This window comes from Piliocolobus tephrosceles, unplaced genomic scaffold (genome assembly GCF_002776525.5).
Source record: "Piliocolobus tephrosceles isolate RC106 unplaced genomic scaffold, ASM277652v3 unscaffolded_19, whole genome shotgun sequence".
In the NCBI taxonomy this organism is placed as follows: domain Eukaryota; kingdom Metazoa; phylum Chordata; class Mammalia; order Primates; family Cercopithecidae; genus Piliocolobus; species Piliocolobus tephrosceles.
Window position 1 is genome coordinate 3,424,365 of NW_022300975.1, and position 19,226 is coordinate 3,443,590.

Below are 19,226 nucleotides of genomic sequence, written 5' to 3' on the forward strand. Positions count from 1 at the left end.
GTATTCTTTATTCAAATGAATCAAAGTGATTCAATACATCAATATTAAACAGCGCAGTCCTGCTTGTCATTTTCTCTCAACCCTATAAAAAATTGCTTGGTTTATGATATGCATTTTTTAGTTGGGATAAAAAGGAAAAGAAGAAAAGACCTAAAGCAGATAGCATCTTATTTTCACAAACTATATACGTTTTATTATTTGCCACATAGTGCTCATTAGAAATGAACATATGGTTGAGGCCAGGGCTTTTGTAGCAAAATCAAGAATATCAGATTTGTCTCTGCAGCGTACCAACCAAAAAAGTTGCTCTCTGGTGTGTGCTCTCTTTGGCTGACAAACCAAAGAAATCTGAGATCTTACAAAAGCTGACCTGATCTAAGCCTGGGATTACACACTAATAAAAATACTGGCTGAAGCTACATCACTTTGAAAGTTAATTTTACCTGATTTAACAGGTCGTATTCACCACTGCAATCACTGTGAGAGAGTTATTCATGAATTATAGCATCTAATTTCACTATTGGAAAAATTTAATAAATCGAAACCCTCTGGTCTTCGTGTTGACAGCAGTTTTTTCAAGCTTTTAAAATAAATTTAAAACAAGATAAAATGAAATAAACACATTACTGGTATTCTGAATGAACTCTTCAATGAATGCTTATAAAATGGGTGTAAAATCTGGACCTGATTTGACCATGATTACATCAAAGGCAGCAGAAAAAGCAATAAATATTCTGTTATGTGCATTATGTTAATAATGACAACAGGCATGCCTAAAGTTCACTATACATTATAAAAACTCCATTCCAGCATTCCTGAGCTCAACAAGTTTTCTTAGCCCAAAAAGCATTTAAAAAAGGCCATACCTCTGCAAACTGAAACAAGGCAGATGTTTGACACTGCTTTGTAGAAGCATCAGGGTGGGATGTACTTGAAGATATCTGAAAGGAAACAAGCAATTCTTAATGCACAATGACATTCTTCCACATCAGATCATAAGATTCTGCCATATATTTTCAACTGTAGACACTGATAAAGATTTAAAAATGAGTCATTACCCCCAATCCCTTTAGAAGAGCATTATAACTGATAAGAGAAGACAAAGGCCATGTTTCTAAAAACAGATGATTATAAAGAACAAAGACTGAGTGTGGCTCATTTGCTATGTCTTTGGTAAGGGTACCAGGTATATATCAAATAGCAGTTAAGAAGACCTGTTGAAATAAATTTCTTTACTTAAAAAAAAAGGAAAAAATGTGTATTATTAAAAGCTGGAGGCTGCAAGTAAAGCCACTCCCTCACTCTCTTCCCAACACCACTCCCTCCAAGCTGTTCTCTAGTTAAGAGGCAGCTGTGATGCAGTATTGGTGAAGCATATGGATGCAGGTCAGGGTATCTGGGAGACTGAATCTCAGCTCTGCTACTTACTTGCCCATATGACCTTGGCCAGCTCAGCTAAACTTTTTGAGACTTATTTTTCACCACTGTAAATTGATGATGATGATAATAATCTGCATTTTAGAGGATTATGGTGAAAAAAAATAAGCCATAAAAGATGTTACCTAGCATGGCACCAGAACTCAATAAATGGTTTACTAAATATGAAAAGTATTTTCTTCTTTCATAGCTCCTGCATCCTCCCACCCAACATGAACACGCACACACATGCGCGTACACAAACACGCACGCACACGCACACACATACGCCCGCACGCGGATGCACACACGTACACACATGTACGCACACATGCACATACACACGCACCCATGCACACACGCACGCACACATGTGCATACATGCACATGCACACACACGCACACACACACGTCAGTGTGTGACAATGAATAGAGTCTGCCACCCGATACTTGATTCAACTAGGGGACCTTTTGTTTTCAGTTGGTAATTATGGTAGCTTCCTTCGACTTTGCTCAGAGGAACATGTGGAAATACTTTTCAAGGACATTTTGGGAGCAAGGTGAGTTAGTAATTTTGGTTCCAAAGTGAAAAAACCTTTTATTCAGCTATAAAACAGGGTAAAAGTGGGTCACAGGAGCAGAAAGCCTGGGCATTATAACTTCAGCCCATTCCCAATCCCACAAGTCTTTCCTTCAAATAACTGTTCACCAACAACTCCATCAAAGGTTACTTACTAAGCAGCAAATCCACCTTCATCAAAACTCTTTAATTACAAAAATTGCTTTTTCATTTTAGTTAAACTGGTTAGAAAAACAACAGGGCCACGTAGTTATACAGTATAAAAGTGATGTTTAGGAATGAGAAAGAATCAGGAGGCTGGGCACAGTGTGGCTCACGTCTGTAATCCCAGCACTTTGGGAGGCTAGGTGGATCACTTGAGCCCAGGAGTTCAAGACTAGCCTGGTAACATAGCAAGATCCCGTCTCAAAATAAAAATAAAAAAAAATTAGTAGACAGACTGACTGAGTAATTAATTGTATCCACTGCTGAAGCCATCAGGAAAATTTCATTCTACTGTGCTTTTTAATCAGATAAGCATTTTTAGAATAAATATCAGTAAGAACAACAAATATCAACCAAATCCAATTTAACAAACTAGGTAGAAATAAACCATTTTATCCATTGTAAGATCTAACCAAGTGTTCTGAAGACATTCAAGGATAACATTTTATAACTTTTCTTGGTCAAACCATGAATCTTATCATTTCAAGTTACTGTGATGTGCAAATATGACAGAATCCAAAAATGAACCCAGAGAAATCTTCCTTAAGTCTTAGGAATTATAAACTCAGTACAACTTATTTCAGACATTACTTTTCATCCCTACCAATCCTTTATAAAAGTTAGGAAAAAGAAAAACAATGTATATAAGGGGAAATATATAAATATTGTAGGTTATACCTAAATATAATATATTCCTTTAAGAATTAAATCAGGCAGTGAACAAAATAGAACCAGTGTTATAATCTATGCAATTTTGTGAAAAAGTATCTCATAAGTTCTAAAAAAAGGGGGGGGATGTTATTATAAATTAATATTAAGATAAGGATTTCAATTAATAAATGCATAGGAGCTCCTGGAGATAGAGACCTTTTATATAAAAGCAATAGGATCAGGGATCTCTCTGGGTCTTAGACATGCTGTTAGAAACCACAAAAGTGTACACATGCTAACATATCCAAAATTTCCTGTGAAATTTTAGAGGTTTCATTAGATCTTTAAAGGTTCAAGGATCATCTCTTAAGCCATTCTGCTTTCAAAGTTGGGATCAATCTTAATAAGTTTATAACTGCTTCTGAAAAAAAAGAGTGCAGGCTGAGCGTGGTGACTCATGCCCTGTAATCCAGTACTCTGACAGGCTGAGGCAGGAAGATCGCCTGAGATCAATAATTTAAGAACAGCCTAGGCAACATAGTCAGACCCTGTTTAAAAAAAAAAAAAAATTAGCTGGGCATGGTGGCATGCATCTCCAGTCCTAGTTATCAGGAGGCTGAGACGAGAGGATCCCTTGAGCCCAGTAGTTCCAGGTTACAATGAGCTATGATCATGCCACTGCACTCTAGCCTGGACGACAGAGTGAGACTCTGACTCTAAAAAAAAATAAAAAATAAAAAATGTTCCCCCTGCACAAAACTGTAAAACAGTTGGGCAAACACCAGGAAGGATGACAGTGGTGAAGAAAGTCTGGTCAAAGACAATTCAAATGATCAAGGAAAGACCAGGTGGCTTAAAGTTTAAGAAAAAAATTTATCAATGAGGGCTCATATTGAGTTCTAGAGCAAATTAAGATATTCTGAGCAGTCTTAAACTTTAGACTTGATATCAAGGATAATGTGCTTTTATACACCATCTCTTTGAACCAGTGTCAAGAGACCATTGAGCTGAATAAGTCTGACAAAAGAAGACTTTGAAAACTGCCAACCTCACGCTAAAGTTTCAATTAAGATGAAAGTGTACTAAAAAAAGAAAAGAAAAAGAAATGCATAGATTAGTTGCATAGCCAATAACCATGAGTTGATTCTGTCTTCTGTTTTATCAAATAAACAATAAATTACTAAATTCTAATAGTAATTCAAAATATTCTTAACCTTACTATCCATGAGTAAAAATTAGTAATGAGGTTGATAATATTTAGTATGACTTTAACAATAAGCTTCTATAAATGCATAAATGTAGTTATTTCTTAATTAAGAACTCTAGAGACCCAAAATACCTTTTCCAAAATTGGATTCTATTTTCCCACTTATGGTTGAGCTGAGTAAAGTTCTTCATTGCTTTCAGTTACTGTTATCAGCCCCAACTTAAGCCCACTTTACAATTTCCTCATTAGTTAAGTATCAATTGTAATATATTACCTCAGCAAACTGAAACAATGGTGACTTCTGACGTAATTCAGGAGATTCTGAAACATCAGGCCTGCATGTGCCAGAGGATACCTGAAACAAAGAAAGATATCATATTTTCTTTTGTACTATTTACTGTGTTAGGTAAACATTTAATGCTCTATTTTCATTTCTGATCTTTATTATCAACAACAGTTACAGAAACATCACTTTTTAATCAAGTCTTTTTCTCAGGATATACATTTCCTCTTTTATCTCAATGTTAACATTGACCCACTTTTGCCTTTAGGTGAGAATTGCTTTGGTAGTGAACTGTTATTCAAAAGTCATAGGAGGTTCAGAATGTTAGAGAGGGAAGGATTTCATTATTCCTCTGATCTAAACCCCTCACTTTTCAAAGATGAAAAAACTGACACCTCCCCTGCCAATGCTAAAAAATCCCCTTAGTCTTTTTTTTTTTTTTTTTTTTTTTTTTGAGACGGAGTCTCGCTCTGTCGCCCAGGCTGGAGTGCAGTGGCCGGATCTCAGCTCACTGCAAGCTCCGCCTCCCAGGTTTACGCCATTCTCCTGCCTCAGCCTCCGGAGTAGCTGGGACTACAGGCGCCGCCACCTCGCCCGGCTAGTTTTTTTTTTGTATTTTTTAGTAGAGACGGGGTTTCACCGTGTTAGCCAGGATGGTCTCGATCTCCTGACCTCGTGATCCGCCCGTCTCGGCCTCCCAAAGTGCTGGGATTACAGGCTTGAGCCACCGCGCCCGGCCGAAAATCCCCTTAGTCTTTATTGAACACTGATCACTATAAGATGTAAGTATTTATTTATTGTACTTTCTCTCCCAGGGGCTTTATTTAATGCATTATCTCCAACACTGCCTGGGTGCAATGTAGATACTCAACAAGTATTTGTGGAGTGAACTAATGAAAGCTGACAATAGTTCTCTTAACCCCAATTCAGTGTGATTCCTGCCCACTTTCCTGAATAATGAAGTTAGAGAGTCTAGGGGGAAAAATCATCTTTCACGTTAAAGAAAAAAATGAAAGTTACAAATACTTTTTAATAACTTGTTTTCTGATTACAAAATAATCCAAGTTCACTGTTAAAAATCTGAAAAAAAAAAAACCCACCAAAATGAAGAAAAATCACCTACAATGTTACCTCCCAAAGATAAGCCTGTTAATACTCTTATATATTCTTCCAGTTGTGCATGTAGGTAATTTTTAAACAAAAATAGAACGTTCTACTGCAGTTATGGAATGTTCTTTTTTTAAAAAAAAAACTTTAATATTAATTTCTCTGCATCACTAAGTCTTCTCCAGTGTAATTTTAATAGCTGCATGTGATTATATTTGACAGGTAAATCCTATGGAAAGAGCCACTAGTCACCCAGATTATGCTCCTAAAAACAGTTTCTCACTGACCCTCTTAAGACACTGAGGATGTGTTTCTCTAACAACGTCACAGGCCACGGGGCAGGAGCAAACATTTGAAATGTTAATTGTCACCTTTGGATTTTAAAGAGTAATGGTTACCTTCTCCCAGAGATAAGCACATTAGTGAAGGTGCAGAAGCTTTAATTAATTTGCCACCTGTGGTCTGGCTGCAAAGCCTGACTCTCTTATTGTCACAATTTGATATGCTATGTCAAATGTCCCACCAAGGAGACACAAAATGAACTAAAAAGAAGGCCAACAAATCCTGAAATTTATAGCCACAAAAAAACTAGGAACTCCTTTATTGGAAGAACACCTGAACAAAATACATCTTTATAATTTAGAAGTATTTTTAAAAAATCAACTTCTCTGTTTTATCAAAAAATCTATGTGTGGCTCCTAGATTATTTGGTAAATAATCAAAACTTTATTTACATTCAAGCTTAGGACTTTTTGAAAATTATACAATGTCTTCATAAAGCTTTAATAAAATAGGTGTGCATAAGACAGAAATCCATAGAAGATATTTGGAATTAAATGTATTATTATTTAGAGTAGCTACACTGCATAAAGTCTATATAACATATATGCTTATTTCAGATCCCACAATGCACAAGAAATAGTGACCATTTATGAGGAGGTAAATTGCCCTATGGCTTAGAGTTCATATTAACAGCATGAAGAAAATTCAACTTTCTTTTAAGTGTCATTTATAGATTATTTGGCCACAACAACACATCAATTCAGAAAGTTTAAAAGTTCATTAATACCCTTTGCAAATCTTTAGGATGGATGGTCTCATATAAAACTTCCTATTTGAACACATAATTATGAAGGCATCTATAATCCTGCACGTGGTTTGTCAATTTTAGCATGCAATCAAAAGTCTACACGTTTGTGCTTAGCATGCTCCTGACAAAGAGGGGATGCACAATGAATATCTGTTGCTTAACTTAATTCTCTCCCTATGTATGTGAATAGGAAGAATCTCACATACATAGTGACCAGGCCAGGAGTACAACAAATGCTATCTAATGGCTAAAATAACAGTAATAGAATCACTAATGCTGTGGATTTTGCTCTAGTGGACCACGTCCTCTCAAAACCTAGTTACTCTTACTTTAAAGCATTACAGATTTTGCATACATCTTCAGTGTAGTATAGTGGAAACAGCACAAAATTAGGAGCCAGGAGAATTGGGTTAGTACTAAGCTACGTAGTTAGCCGACTTGGTTAGCTGACCCTCTAGTCCACAAAAGAATAGAGGCAAGGTATCACAAGGGGCCAAGAGGGAGACAAAGAAAAGAAAAAAGAAGCGGGCTGGGAAAGAAAGAAACAATGCCAGCAGCAGGATAAGAAAAGAAGGAGAAGACAGAAAAGCTGTAAAGAACAGATACAAATGTTTCATAAAGCACTGGAGTCTGTCTAAAACAAACCGAATACGGGAATAGCCCCCAAAGTTCTCTAGAAGGCATCAGCTCAATGCAATAATTATTTGCAACCATAATTCTAAGTTGTCAAGGTAAGAAAAATTGTAAAATACATCATTTATTAAGAAGGCAGAAATCCGTGTGATGCAGGTTAGACATATTTCTTCTGGGGACCTAAACTCTCAAAACATAAAAACAGTTCAATGACATGGCAAATATAAACATGAAGAACTCATTATTGAGTACCTGATAAGCAAGGCATCCCATAAAATGTATATATCTGTGCATACAGTGATCTACACATGCATTTGATAAAGAAATAAGAAATTCTATCTATATAAAAGGGAGAGAATACTTCCCACAAAAGGCTCCCATTTGAGTAATGCCATTATTCAGAAGGTTCCAGAGGTTGTGAAATGTTTAAAATATTGAGCTATATCATCCTTATATCTGCATTTAAAGTACTTCATTTATTTTTATTAGGTGGGGCACACTTTTTATGGATAAACATCAATTTTGTAATATCTATTCCTATGCTAGAGCCAGTTTACTTTCTAAATACAAAATAAATGGCCAAAGACATTTGTTCATTAATTAAGAGGAAAGAAAAAATATTAAATAAGTAGTGGTGAAATAAGGGAGGAAAAAAACCCAAGAAGCTGTTTCTAGAAATAATCTCTGAAATAATCGGTAAAGCCACTAGGTGTTGCTATACGCCCAAAAACGAAAATAGCTAAAGGGATTTTTGTTAAGTACGTACTCATTTGATTTACCCAAATTCAATCCTCTCCTTGATTTAGCTATAATTCTCAATAACCATGAAAGGGGAGTGATTAGTATAATTAAGAATTTCAATAATGTAGTATTTTTTTCACAGGAGCAATTCATATAGTGAAATTGAATACATAAAAAAGTGAACTGGCCTCCTGATACAAAACAAGATCAAGTCAGTTACATGCACCCTGAGTAGTTGGGAAAGCTACATTGTTATCATGAGCCTGTCCTTACTTTGCAAGACACAAGACCACAACCATGAGCTGCTGGCATGAACACACGGTCAACAAAAGGGGTATTACACTGGTAGTATCTGAGCCATACATTCCTACCCTTGCTAATTCAAACATTTATTGATTACTCACTCATTCAACAAATATTTAATAGATACCTATGACATGCCAGCCACAAAGACTGCTACTTTCAAGAAGCTTATATTCTACTTGTATCTAGTAGGTGTTAGGGAATAAAACGATGACCAAAGGAAATGTGCCTAACCCTTAGTTGCTTGCAACTTATGTGCAGGGGACAGCAACATCATATACAAAAATGTAAGTGCATAATGGTGGAATATTACAAGGTCTACAGGAGGATGGAGAATCAGCCTTCATTCTGCATGGGAACAGCTGGAAGGAAGATAGGAAACATCTAAGATATACCTTAGGAAAACCAGGAGTTCTCTCACAAGTGTAGAAATGATGCAGTAACAGGAGGTGGAAAAGTATGAAGGCAAGAACCCTGTGTGTTTGAGAAAGTGACTTTCTCAGTGTGGCTGAAGAATACATGCATTGGAGTATAGTGGGAGAATCTGAATTCTACATGAAGAAGTCTGAAAATTAGACTGGAGGCAATGAGGAGCCAGCTGAGGTTTTCAGTCAGAGAGATGTGTAGTCAGGTAATTCTGTCAGTGGAGTGCAGGGTGATGCTGGCTGGGGGTGACTGGAGGCAGGAGGCTAACTGGAAGATTAAGGAAATAGGCCAGCTGAGATGTGAGACCCCAACTGAATCAAAGATGGTAACTGCCAGGCTTCAGTAACTGTTTGGCAAGAAGTCAGAGCTGAGGGAAAGGGGTCAGAAATACAATGCCTGTGTTTCCAAGGTAAGTTAAAAAGGAAATTTGAGAGATGGAAGGAGGTCTGGATGGAGGCAGTGGGTGTCTTTTATGAGAAGAGATGGTTTTGGGGTAGACAATTCCATCTGAGAGTTAAAGGAGAAGCTGGTTACTAGCGCACTGCACTCGGCTGCCTGACACGAGTGGTGCACTACATCTGAGAAGAGTCCCTGGCTGCCATGGCGGGCATAACCAAACAGCAGCACAGAGCTGAGCACTCCCACAAGCAGAATACATGTCGAGTCATCTGGCTAAATGGAAGAACACATCCTTGGTTTCACTCAGCGCATTGGGGCTGCTGGAGTATGGACTTTACCCCATGAGTCAAGTTCTCCTAACACTATAATCTGTGTGGCTGAGCACTAGCATCAAAGTCCAGAACAGACTCCAGGCCAGTTGTAAAAAGAACTGCAGTAGCAATTGAGATAACTCAGATCACCTGCCTCAGTTTCCTCATTTGATAGAGTAGATACAATGCCACTCTGCCTAATTGCCTTCTTCACAGGAAACTGTGAGAATAAAATGCAACAGTGTACATCAATGTGCTCTCCAACAACAACCTAATTGACAATAACCACACCTCTCTTGTGAAGGATGCCTCCTTTATCTTCCTGCTCTCCACCCTTCTCTTTTGAGCCCAGCTCTCTTTCTGCCCACCTTCCACACTACCTTTGCCTTCATCTCTGAGAGCCCCAGGAGGATACTCAGTTTCATCAGTGCAGGCTAGGGACTCATGGAGGGTATGTGATTGTAAATCAAGCTGGGTAAAAGGACCCAACTCTCTGGGCTTGAGCCCCACTGTAGACAGATGGTAGAGGCTGGGCTCTTTGGCTGGATGGGCAGCTCCAGCCAAAATGGGCAGTGAAGAGTGACACAAAGGGGGAGCCACCCAAGAAAAGAGAAAGCTCAGAGAGCTCATTTCCTTTTCAGGGTCGAATTATAAGTAAGCTATAAAACTTTGAGAAGGGAATAAAAGTTTTGATGAGGTTCAGGTAGGGCATTGGGGCAAGGAGTTTGGAATTCAATGGATTAAAGTATTCTGGAATAGTCCAATACAGTAGCCTAAAGGAGGCACATATCTAATTAATTCAAACACACCAACAAGTAGGAACATAAATTGCCTCATTTCATTGATGTTAGAAATTAGAATAAAGAAAGTGAAAAGTTTCCATTTTAATTAAATCTGTATTTGTTTAAAATTGTTAAAAACTCAGCATTTAAGATGTGGACATAATCATTCCTTTATTCAACAAATATTGGTAAAAATCAACTTTTCTCTGTCTCAGATTTTGCCTATCTCATCATTTAATGAAAAATGATGTGGCTTTAAATCCTACTATTATGAATTTCTCATTCTATGACCTTTGAGAAGTTATTTCACCTCTCTGACCTAGTTTCCTCATTTATAAAATGGGGAAAATAATAAACCAGCCTCATAGGGTTCTTGAGAGAATGAGTTACTCAATGTCAACTGTGAACACAGTGCCTGGCCCCAGAAAGCACTCACAAAATGCCCCTGCTCTGGCAGCGATGAGCTTCAGTAAGGGTGCAGCACAGGTCACCACGCAGGAGAAGTAGCCAGAGCTAAGGTTAGATGGGCAGAGGCGGAATCATCAAGGCCCGTGTGTGCTGCAAGAAGACTGAAGCTAGTCCTCCCGGGCTGGAATCCCAGTTCTGCCACTTTGTAGCTTCACCATCATGGGCTGTTACTTTACCCTTTTCTGCCTCTGTTTCCTCATCTAATGGTAAATATTTACTTATAAGGTAAATAAGACTTAACTCACAGAATTGTTCCAAGGATTAAGTTACTCGTATGTAATACACTTAAGAATTGAGCCTTGGAAAAAATGTTCAATACATGTTAGTTGTGATATAATAACAACTATTCTCCAGGCAAGTGGGTAGACCTGCTGCAGTTTAAATCTTGTCATTGTTTTTGATCCCAACTTTCTTAGTCTTCCAGAGACAATACTTACATATAATATAATAAGAAATTTTTTTAAATATAAGACACTATACAGTTCATAATAAACTCTAAAACAAAATATAATCAGTGTTAGGACAAGGTATGAAACTAACAATATGGGATATGAGAGATTAGAATAAGGAGGGAATTGAATTGGCTCAAGCAACCATAATCACGAAGGACTTCCCAGAGGAGGTGACAGATTGATATTACAAACTTACAAGGCAAAATATATTTATTACAGGTTCAGTATCCCCAATCCAAAAATCTGAAATGCTCACAAAAATCTGAAACCTTCTGAGTGCCAACATAATGCTAAAGGAAATGCTCACTAGAGCACTTCAGATTTCATTTTTTTTGGATTTGGGATGCCCAAAAGGTGAGGATCATACAAATATTCCCCCCCAAAAAACCCTCCAAAAAACTGTAACTGTGAAGTACTTCTGGTCCCAAGAGTTTTGAATAAGCAATATTTAACCTGTATTTTTGGATTTTAAGAAATTTTGATATATAAGCTTTAAACATTTTTAAATGGGCAGATCATGGTGAACAAATGAAAATCAATGTGATTTCCTTTTAAGCTAGAAGTATCATGTGAAGAATTTGCTATATCTAAAAACTTGAACCTTAAAACAGTATCAGCTTCATGCTGTCTGGTTTGTTCCCTGATGTGCCTTATACATAGAAGGCATTCAATAAACACTTGTCATGTAATTAAATGTAAGAAAAGATGGCACATAGTTCGGCACTGTTCAATTCTCAGAGAACATGACCTTTATAGTCCTTTTATGGAGGTATGCCATCATCTATTAGCATCTTCTCCACTAACCTGACACTAACTCAGCTACTCTGCTGACTTTGGACTTCCCATACTGATTTCTCCCAGATACTAAAAAACTGTCTCCTTCTTGAGCACCTGGTGATAAAGACAGTAAATTGTAACTGTAATTTCTGCTAAGTTTTCAACAGACAAGGAACTCTCTCTCTCTCTCTCTCTGTGTGTGCGTGTGTGTGTGTGTGTGTGTGTATGAGAGAATGTATGCTGGTAAAGCATATTACAGCCTGCGGGAGAAATGTCTGATATAATTTAAACTTGCAAGTTGAATATGAAATGCCTAGAATAACTTAACTAATGGCAATAATATTATATACCTGTAAGAATTATTTGCAGGAGAGTTAAAAGTGCCTTACAGGTTTTATTTAATTAATCTTCACGTAGCCTTGAGATTTGAAGGCAAGCAGGTATTATTAGTAGCTCCATTTCATGGGATGGAAGGCAAAGAGAAAAGTGGCTTGATCACTACTTTACTGTCATTATCTGTTGGCTCCAACAAAACAGGCATTCAAAAAATCACAGACCCAAAGTCTAAGGTACTTCTCATATATTTGAAAGTCTGGCTTCAAACAGTCATTCAACTACATAGATATTGATACCTTCAAAGCTTTTCATCAGCTATAATTAATCTGCCTAACTTATATTCTACTTTTCTCCAACCACCCTCCCGTTCTGTTCTAGCCAAGATGAATTTATGTTGCTCACTTAGGTCTGATACTGGATGTCATCCTTTCTGAGATTAATCCAAGCTGTTGTATACATGATATGGTGAATAACTGCCCCTTCCACAATCTGAATTATATCACTCCCTGCCTTGTTTTTTAAAATTTAATTTAGCTTTCCATTTTTATTAAAGTAACTAACAAATATAACAGATTTCTAGTCCTGGAGATTACTTCTAGAAATTCTAGATCAAGTACTGACAATTTATTGTATTTTCATCTTTAGATAACTCTCTGGTATGAAACACAAGGGCTTAATTATCTGCCTTCTCATTAGTTCTTCCCTGAGTTTGATGTGAACATGATTACTTTTATTTGTTCTGCATTTTTATTTGTTTCTTTAAAGTTAAAAAAAAAAAAAAAGAAAAGGAGACATTCATTTAAACTTCTGGGCATTCTATTGAATAGAGAGGCTCTCATCTCTGCTGCAGCTCCCTATCAGCCTATTTTTGTCTGGCACTTACATTTTACAGATTAAACAACTACATTTGATTTCTGATTTAAATAATTTGCTGTAATCTCATATTCACTGGACACACTCCTTTCCATTTCCTTTATTATTATGGGGTTATTTACTAATGAGACTTCTATGCTTCTATTTTAAAGGGTCTCGGTAGTGATATGCTTAGTCTGCTATTTTGAGCCAGGAGTCACTCCTTTATGTCTTTCTTTCTCAGTATATCGATTTTGCTTCCTCAATCAATAAATTCTCTAACAACCAACATTGTTTTAAATAATTTATCCCAAATAATTGATGTATTTCAACGTACTCTGGGTATAAAAAAACAAGGCCGACTATGTGAAAGTAAAAGAAACAAAACAAACTATCAAAATGCATCCATTTGCTTCATCACAGACCCAGTTACCACAATGAGACTATAGAACCACGCTAGGCTTAGTAACAGTGGCACATAAAAAATGTTGAAATAATAATGCAAAAAATCTATTATGGTAGATTAAGAATTGATCAGGAGACAGACAGAAAGAGAATACACAACATTTTCTTTGTTATTATTTGCCCGGTGATATCTCAAGAAATTATAATTTCTCTCTAAAACTCTAAGTGCATTTCAGGCAGATCTAGGAAGCAGTATAGGCTTTTAATCTGGGACTTTATTATTTCAGTTCAGTAAGCCTCTCTACCTTCTAGAGATGCTTTTTTTTTTAAAAGAAATCTATTCCCTATGTTAAAATTTTCATATTTAAAAAATAGTCTTTTGAGGACTTTTTCTATATGGTTAGGTCTCAGGTCAATGAACAAAAGAAAACCTTCTCTGTTTAAGAATAATATTTGAGAATAAGGGTTCTGTCATGGCATTTTTAAAAGCGATTATGATTAGACCATTTTTTGGTGGCAGAATTTTTGTAAAATGTCACTTTGGTCTTACCTCACAGTACCAACAGACTTTACAGTAATTTTTCTAAATGTCAGAAATATGAAATTTCTGTATTTCTCTTATCTCATTATCCTGCTAGTCTTCTTAGGGAAACATAAGTACATATTTATTACATTTATCTCATGTTCATCTGTCTATGTATATAAGCTCTTAAAGTTCTATGATCATGTCTACATATCTGGAATAAGACTTCACACAGAAATTCGGGTGCTAATGCAGTCTACTGAGAGCTGTGAAGTAAATTCTCAAACCACCTATATTTAGAGACAGCATTATTTTATACAACTTTCACTGTTTAAATATCTCAAGATTATTTTCAATAATGACCTAAATATCTCTGAGATGGGAAATACTGAATATGAAGAAAGAGTTGTGCTCTTTGAAGTGGTTCGTAAAGACCTAACTGCTACCACCTTCTTCCTTAGCATAGATTCTCTTCTCCCATTATGGTTCCCTTCTTTCAATCATTTAGCTTTCTTTGATTCTTTAGCTTGAGAATTCTCAAAACATTTCCACTTCAGAGATAAAAAGGTCCACCACTGTATTGAGTTGCATGTGTCAAAACTCTGCCTTCTTAAGAAGGAGTAGGAGAACTTCACATTGAAAAGAGCCCAAAAGGCAAACTTTAAGCAAAAAGGGGAAAAAGAAACCACGCTTTTCTTTGACTAGCATCCATGAGTTCTACAGATGTTGATTTATTTACATTTGTACTTGAAGTTTAAAAAGAACACTAAATAGATGTTGGGAATGAAACACTAGATAATTCTAATAGTTAAGAAAGATGATGCTGGCCGGGCGCGGTGGCTCAAGCCTGTAATCCCAGCACTTTGGGAGGCCGAGACGGGCGGATCACGAGGTCAGGAGATCGAGACCATCCTGGCTAACACAGTGAAACCCCGTCTCTACTAAAAAAAATACAAAAAACTAGCCGGGCGAGGTGGCAGGCTCCTGTAGTCCCAGCTACTCGGGAGGCTGAGGCAGGAGAATGGCGTGAACCCGGGAAGCGGAGCTTGCAGTGAGCTGAGATCCGGCCACTGCACTCCAGCCTGGGCGACAGAGCGAGACTCCGTCTCCAAAAAAAAAAAAAAAAAAAAGAAAGATGATGCTGGCTTTCACAATTCAATGCATGCTTGGAAATCATCATATTGAGTCAGACGTGTTGAAAGGTCAAGTGTATATTATTACTCCAACATTCACCTTTGGAACATGCTTGGGATACTCTACACCTAAGTGAGAGTTTGATCTGTTAAGAGGTAGCAGCAATGTGTTAGAAAGTGAAACGATGCCTGACAATGCTATTATGTTAGAAACTACAAACATGATGAATAACGAGTATGCAAAGGCACAAAGTGACAGGTATGCTTTTCCAGCTGAAGATTAGCAGAAAGTAAATAACTACCAGTGTATTTTTGTACACATTTGTACATTTCTTGCTGCACTGAAGTGAACAGAATCAAAATAATTCCATTAAATTGAATATATAGTCAACAATTGTGGATCCCAAATGTAAACTATAAAAAATAAAAACCTTTTACAATGTAAATAGGTTATTATCTAATTATATTTCTACAAAAACCACTATTTAATAGCCTTCAAGTATATAAGTATGACACAATCACAACTAAAAAAGAAAGTAAAAAATATGACCCAAAATAAAATTGAGTCATTGTTATTTGGCCCTAAACAACAATTCTGGTTGGGGATTGAAAACTTTCCATCTCAAAAACCTGAGTGTGGTAAAATAACATGACCTGTAGGGTAATTCAGTTGGCCTCTGTTAAACATCTCTGGGAAATAGGGGAATTCTACAAATGCAGACTGTGCATGGTTAACTGCCACTATCTGCCCATCAAAATCATACCTAAAAATGTTTAGTCAAAGCAGTCTAATAACTAGATCATGAAACCAAGGTCATGAAAGCTTAGGTCCTTTTTCCATTTTAAAGATTACAACAGGCTAAGCACAGTGGCTCATATTTGTGATCCCAGAACCGTGGGAGGCTAAGATGCTTGAGCCCTAAAGTTCGAGACCAGACTGAGCAACATGGCAAAACCCTGTCTCTACACAAAATACAAAAATTAGCTGGGCTTGGGGGTACATGCCTGTAGTCCAAACCACCCAGAAGGCTGAGGTGAGAGAATCACCTGAGCCTGGGAGGTCGTGATCATGCCACTGCACTCCAGCCTGGGCAACAGACTGAGACCCTGTCTCAAGTGGGGAAGAGAAAGAAGAATAAAACAATCCTGAAATGCCATGTTTCCTAATTTTCAAAACAGCTGTTTGGAATTATTCAGGTACCAGAGACACTGACAGTTGCGTATTTTTAGCTATCATCTTCCCACTAGCATGTGAGCATCACCAAAGCAGAGAATGTTTCAAATAAATGAATTACAGCACCCAACTGATATAACCATGACACAGTCATGGCAAACACCAGTGATTTATATATTGCATTACTACAGCTTTACATGTAGGTTCAGAAAACCTCAACACCTGACTTGTGTTTATATCCTCATCGCCTTATTTACACCACTTATTTTACACTCAACACACAAAATACACAGAAAGATCTTAAAGAGAAAGATTATAAAGTTTGTTCATGAGCTATAAACAGTGAAAATGCAGAATGAACAACGTAAACAGAATGTAACTGTGTTCCCAACCCGCAACATGAGCAGGGTGGAGATGGAAAAGGGCTGGCTTACCTCTGGTGTGCCAAGAGCATGTTCTCCAGCTAACAGCAGCATACTCAGGCCTCCCATTTGAGTAGGATCTAAATAAGTCAAAAACAAATCATCAACTTATAAGCATAAAGTATGTACAATCCACAGAGTCAAAAAGAATACCCATAAAGACTAGCAACGAGAAATCCAGCAGAACCACATATAACTTTTTCTAAAAAAACTTTAAAAAACCCTTTATGCAACAATAAGCTGGCATATATGTGCTTAGTGCTCATACTTTGTAAGCCTCTTGAATACCACTCTTGTCTCACCATTCCAACAGCACTTTCTTTAATACCACTGCTGTCTGTAACATTAATTTATCTCCTAATGTAATGTTTCTTTCCTTACTGCTTGGGGAGTTAAGATTTTTTTAAAAAAGAGTGTTATTCTTAAATTATTAATTCTGTCATGTGAAATCAGGACTAATTTTAAAATAATAGGCTATCAGGTAACTAGAGAACAGAGAGAAGTTTTCCAATCACGCCTGTAAAATCTGGTAGGTTTTATTCAAATAACCTTTCTTTAAAGTTTTAAAAATAAATTTACATTTACATTGTTCATTTAATTTTTTAGAGACAGGGTCCCACTCTGTCACCCAGGCCTGGAGTACAGTGGTGCGATCTTAGCTCATTGTAGCCTCAAACTCCTGACATTAAGAGATCCTCCTGCCTTGGCCTCCCAAAGTGTTGATGTGTTTTTGACATTTTAAATCTTAGGGGTAGTCAAACACATGCCCAAAGTACCTTCAAGGTATGAAATTAATGCTTTTTATGTTATCAAAGGTCTTTGTTTTCACTATTTCAAGAATAAATATAAACAGAGAAAATAAAAACAGCAAAGTGGTAGATCTATAACCCAGGCTGTATTTAAACAAAGAAAGCAGACTTGGGAATAATGGCTCATGCCCGTAATCCCAGCACTTTGGGAGGCCAAGGCAGGAGGATCTCTTAATGTCAGGAGTTTGAGGCTACAGTGAGCTAAGATTGCACCACTGCACTCCAGGCCTGGGTGACAGAGTGGGACCCTGTCTCTAAAAAAATTAAATGAACAAATAGAAAATAAATAAAAACAAAGAAGTTATCAAAGAAAAGGCACCTGTGTCCTATAAGTCTGTCCTGAATTAAAATTCAGAAGTGTAATGAAAGAACACACATAAAAATGCCTAACTCGGCGTATCTCCTAGTGCATATAAGGTCCTCAATCAATGTATATTTAATTTTAGTAATCTACAATTGAAAATGAGGATCAGTCATAATGTTGCACAAAGAAATTTAGTTGTTTCTTTTCTTTATTGGGTTAAAGATAGGTCCTTAAGTACATCTTTGTATACAACCTGTCTTAGGAACTCATAAAACAACTGTGACTACATGTTATAAATAGTTTTTAAAAAAATTGCAAAAAAAGTTCTGAGGTAGTAAAAAAAATGGATAGGGGTTGGAGGAAGAGGTCATTAGAGGAAAAACTATGTTACCAAAAGATCAGGGGGTCAAAAAATAGCTCAACATTGGAAGGCAGCCACATAGGAAGACACAGACAGAGAATACGCAGACAAACAGTAGCCGATTTGATGAAACAAGGCTCTTTGGTATTGTTTTAAGACTCCAACTTTAACTAAATGTTAAGTTTAAGAACTACTGTGGCTGCAGAAATAGATACTTAAATCTACTTAAAAATTAAGAGGGGGAAGTGAATTTGCTAGAAAATAAAAGTTTAGTTTGGTTCTTTAGAAGAGAAATACTTTTGCAGCTGTCATCCTAGAGATCAGGAGGATTGGATGATAGCTTTCTAAAGATAAAAATGTGTTAGTTCAAATTACAAAGTAAAATAGGAACATGATTATGTGATAATTTATATACCAATGTGACTTTGCAATAAGTTTGCTATATAGATACTAAAACATAGGCCAAGAAATTACCAACATCCTTTATATTAATTCATACTTATATAATGTTATTTAGAACTATCAAAAACATATTCACATACATAGGATGCTTTCTTTAGTGCAGTTCAATGAAAGGGCTTGCACTAAATTACAATATACACAGCTTTCCCCTCTTGGAAATCATACATTTGGTAATATGGGGTTACTCAGAATTGCAAAATGTCATGTGACAAGGACTACCGGGCAAACAAAACAAGAGATTCCATTTTGAGGAAAACAATCTGGCATTTAGAAGCCCCCTATTGTCTCTTAGATTCAGATGCCTAAGCACCAGGTTTTAATTAAAGACAAATTAGTTCACTTTCATCTTGTTGAAAATGAACATACCTGGAAATATCAGATCAATGTTATCCACTATATGCAAACCTATCAAGAGTTCTGAACATGGATTTGCAACATATAACCCAAGCCATTATATAATGAGATAAATGCAAGGAAGGTGTTATTCTTCTTTCCTGTACTTTCTTTTGAGAACACGTATCTTAAATACTGATCTGTAAAGATCCTGTTTGAAGTCTGGGTTCGACTTTCAATTTGCAGGTAAAAGGCAGATTAATAAATAAAGTGTCAGAAACG

General features: G+C 36.7%; 1 protein-coding gene across 11 annotated transcripts in view; it reads right to left on the reverse strand.

Annotated features, from left to right (window-relative positions):
* Positions 1 to 19,226, reverse strand: part of LOC111542908 (HMG box transcription factor BBX) — a 274,644-nt gene that overhangs the window by 63,478 nt on the left and 191,940 nt on the right. For all 11 annotated transcript variants that reach the window (XM_023212567.2, XM_023212558.2, XM_023212549.2 and 8 more), the window contains 3 exons: positions 16,688 to 16,755; positions 4,333 to 4,413; positions 867 to 941 (listed from right to left, as the gene is read on the reverse strand). In XM_023212567.2, the coding sequence (XP_023068335.1) occupies positions 867 to 941; positions 4,333 to 4,413; positions 16,688 to 16,755 (224 nt within the window). The remainder of the gene's footprint in view (positions 1 to 866; positions 942 to 4,332; positions 4,414 to 16,687; positions 16,756 to 19,226) is intronic.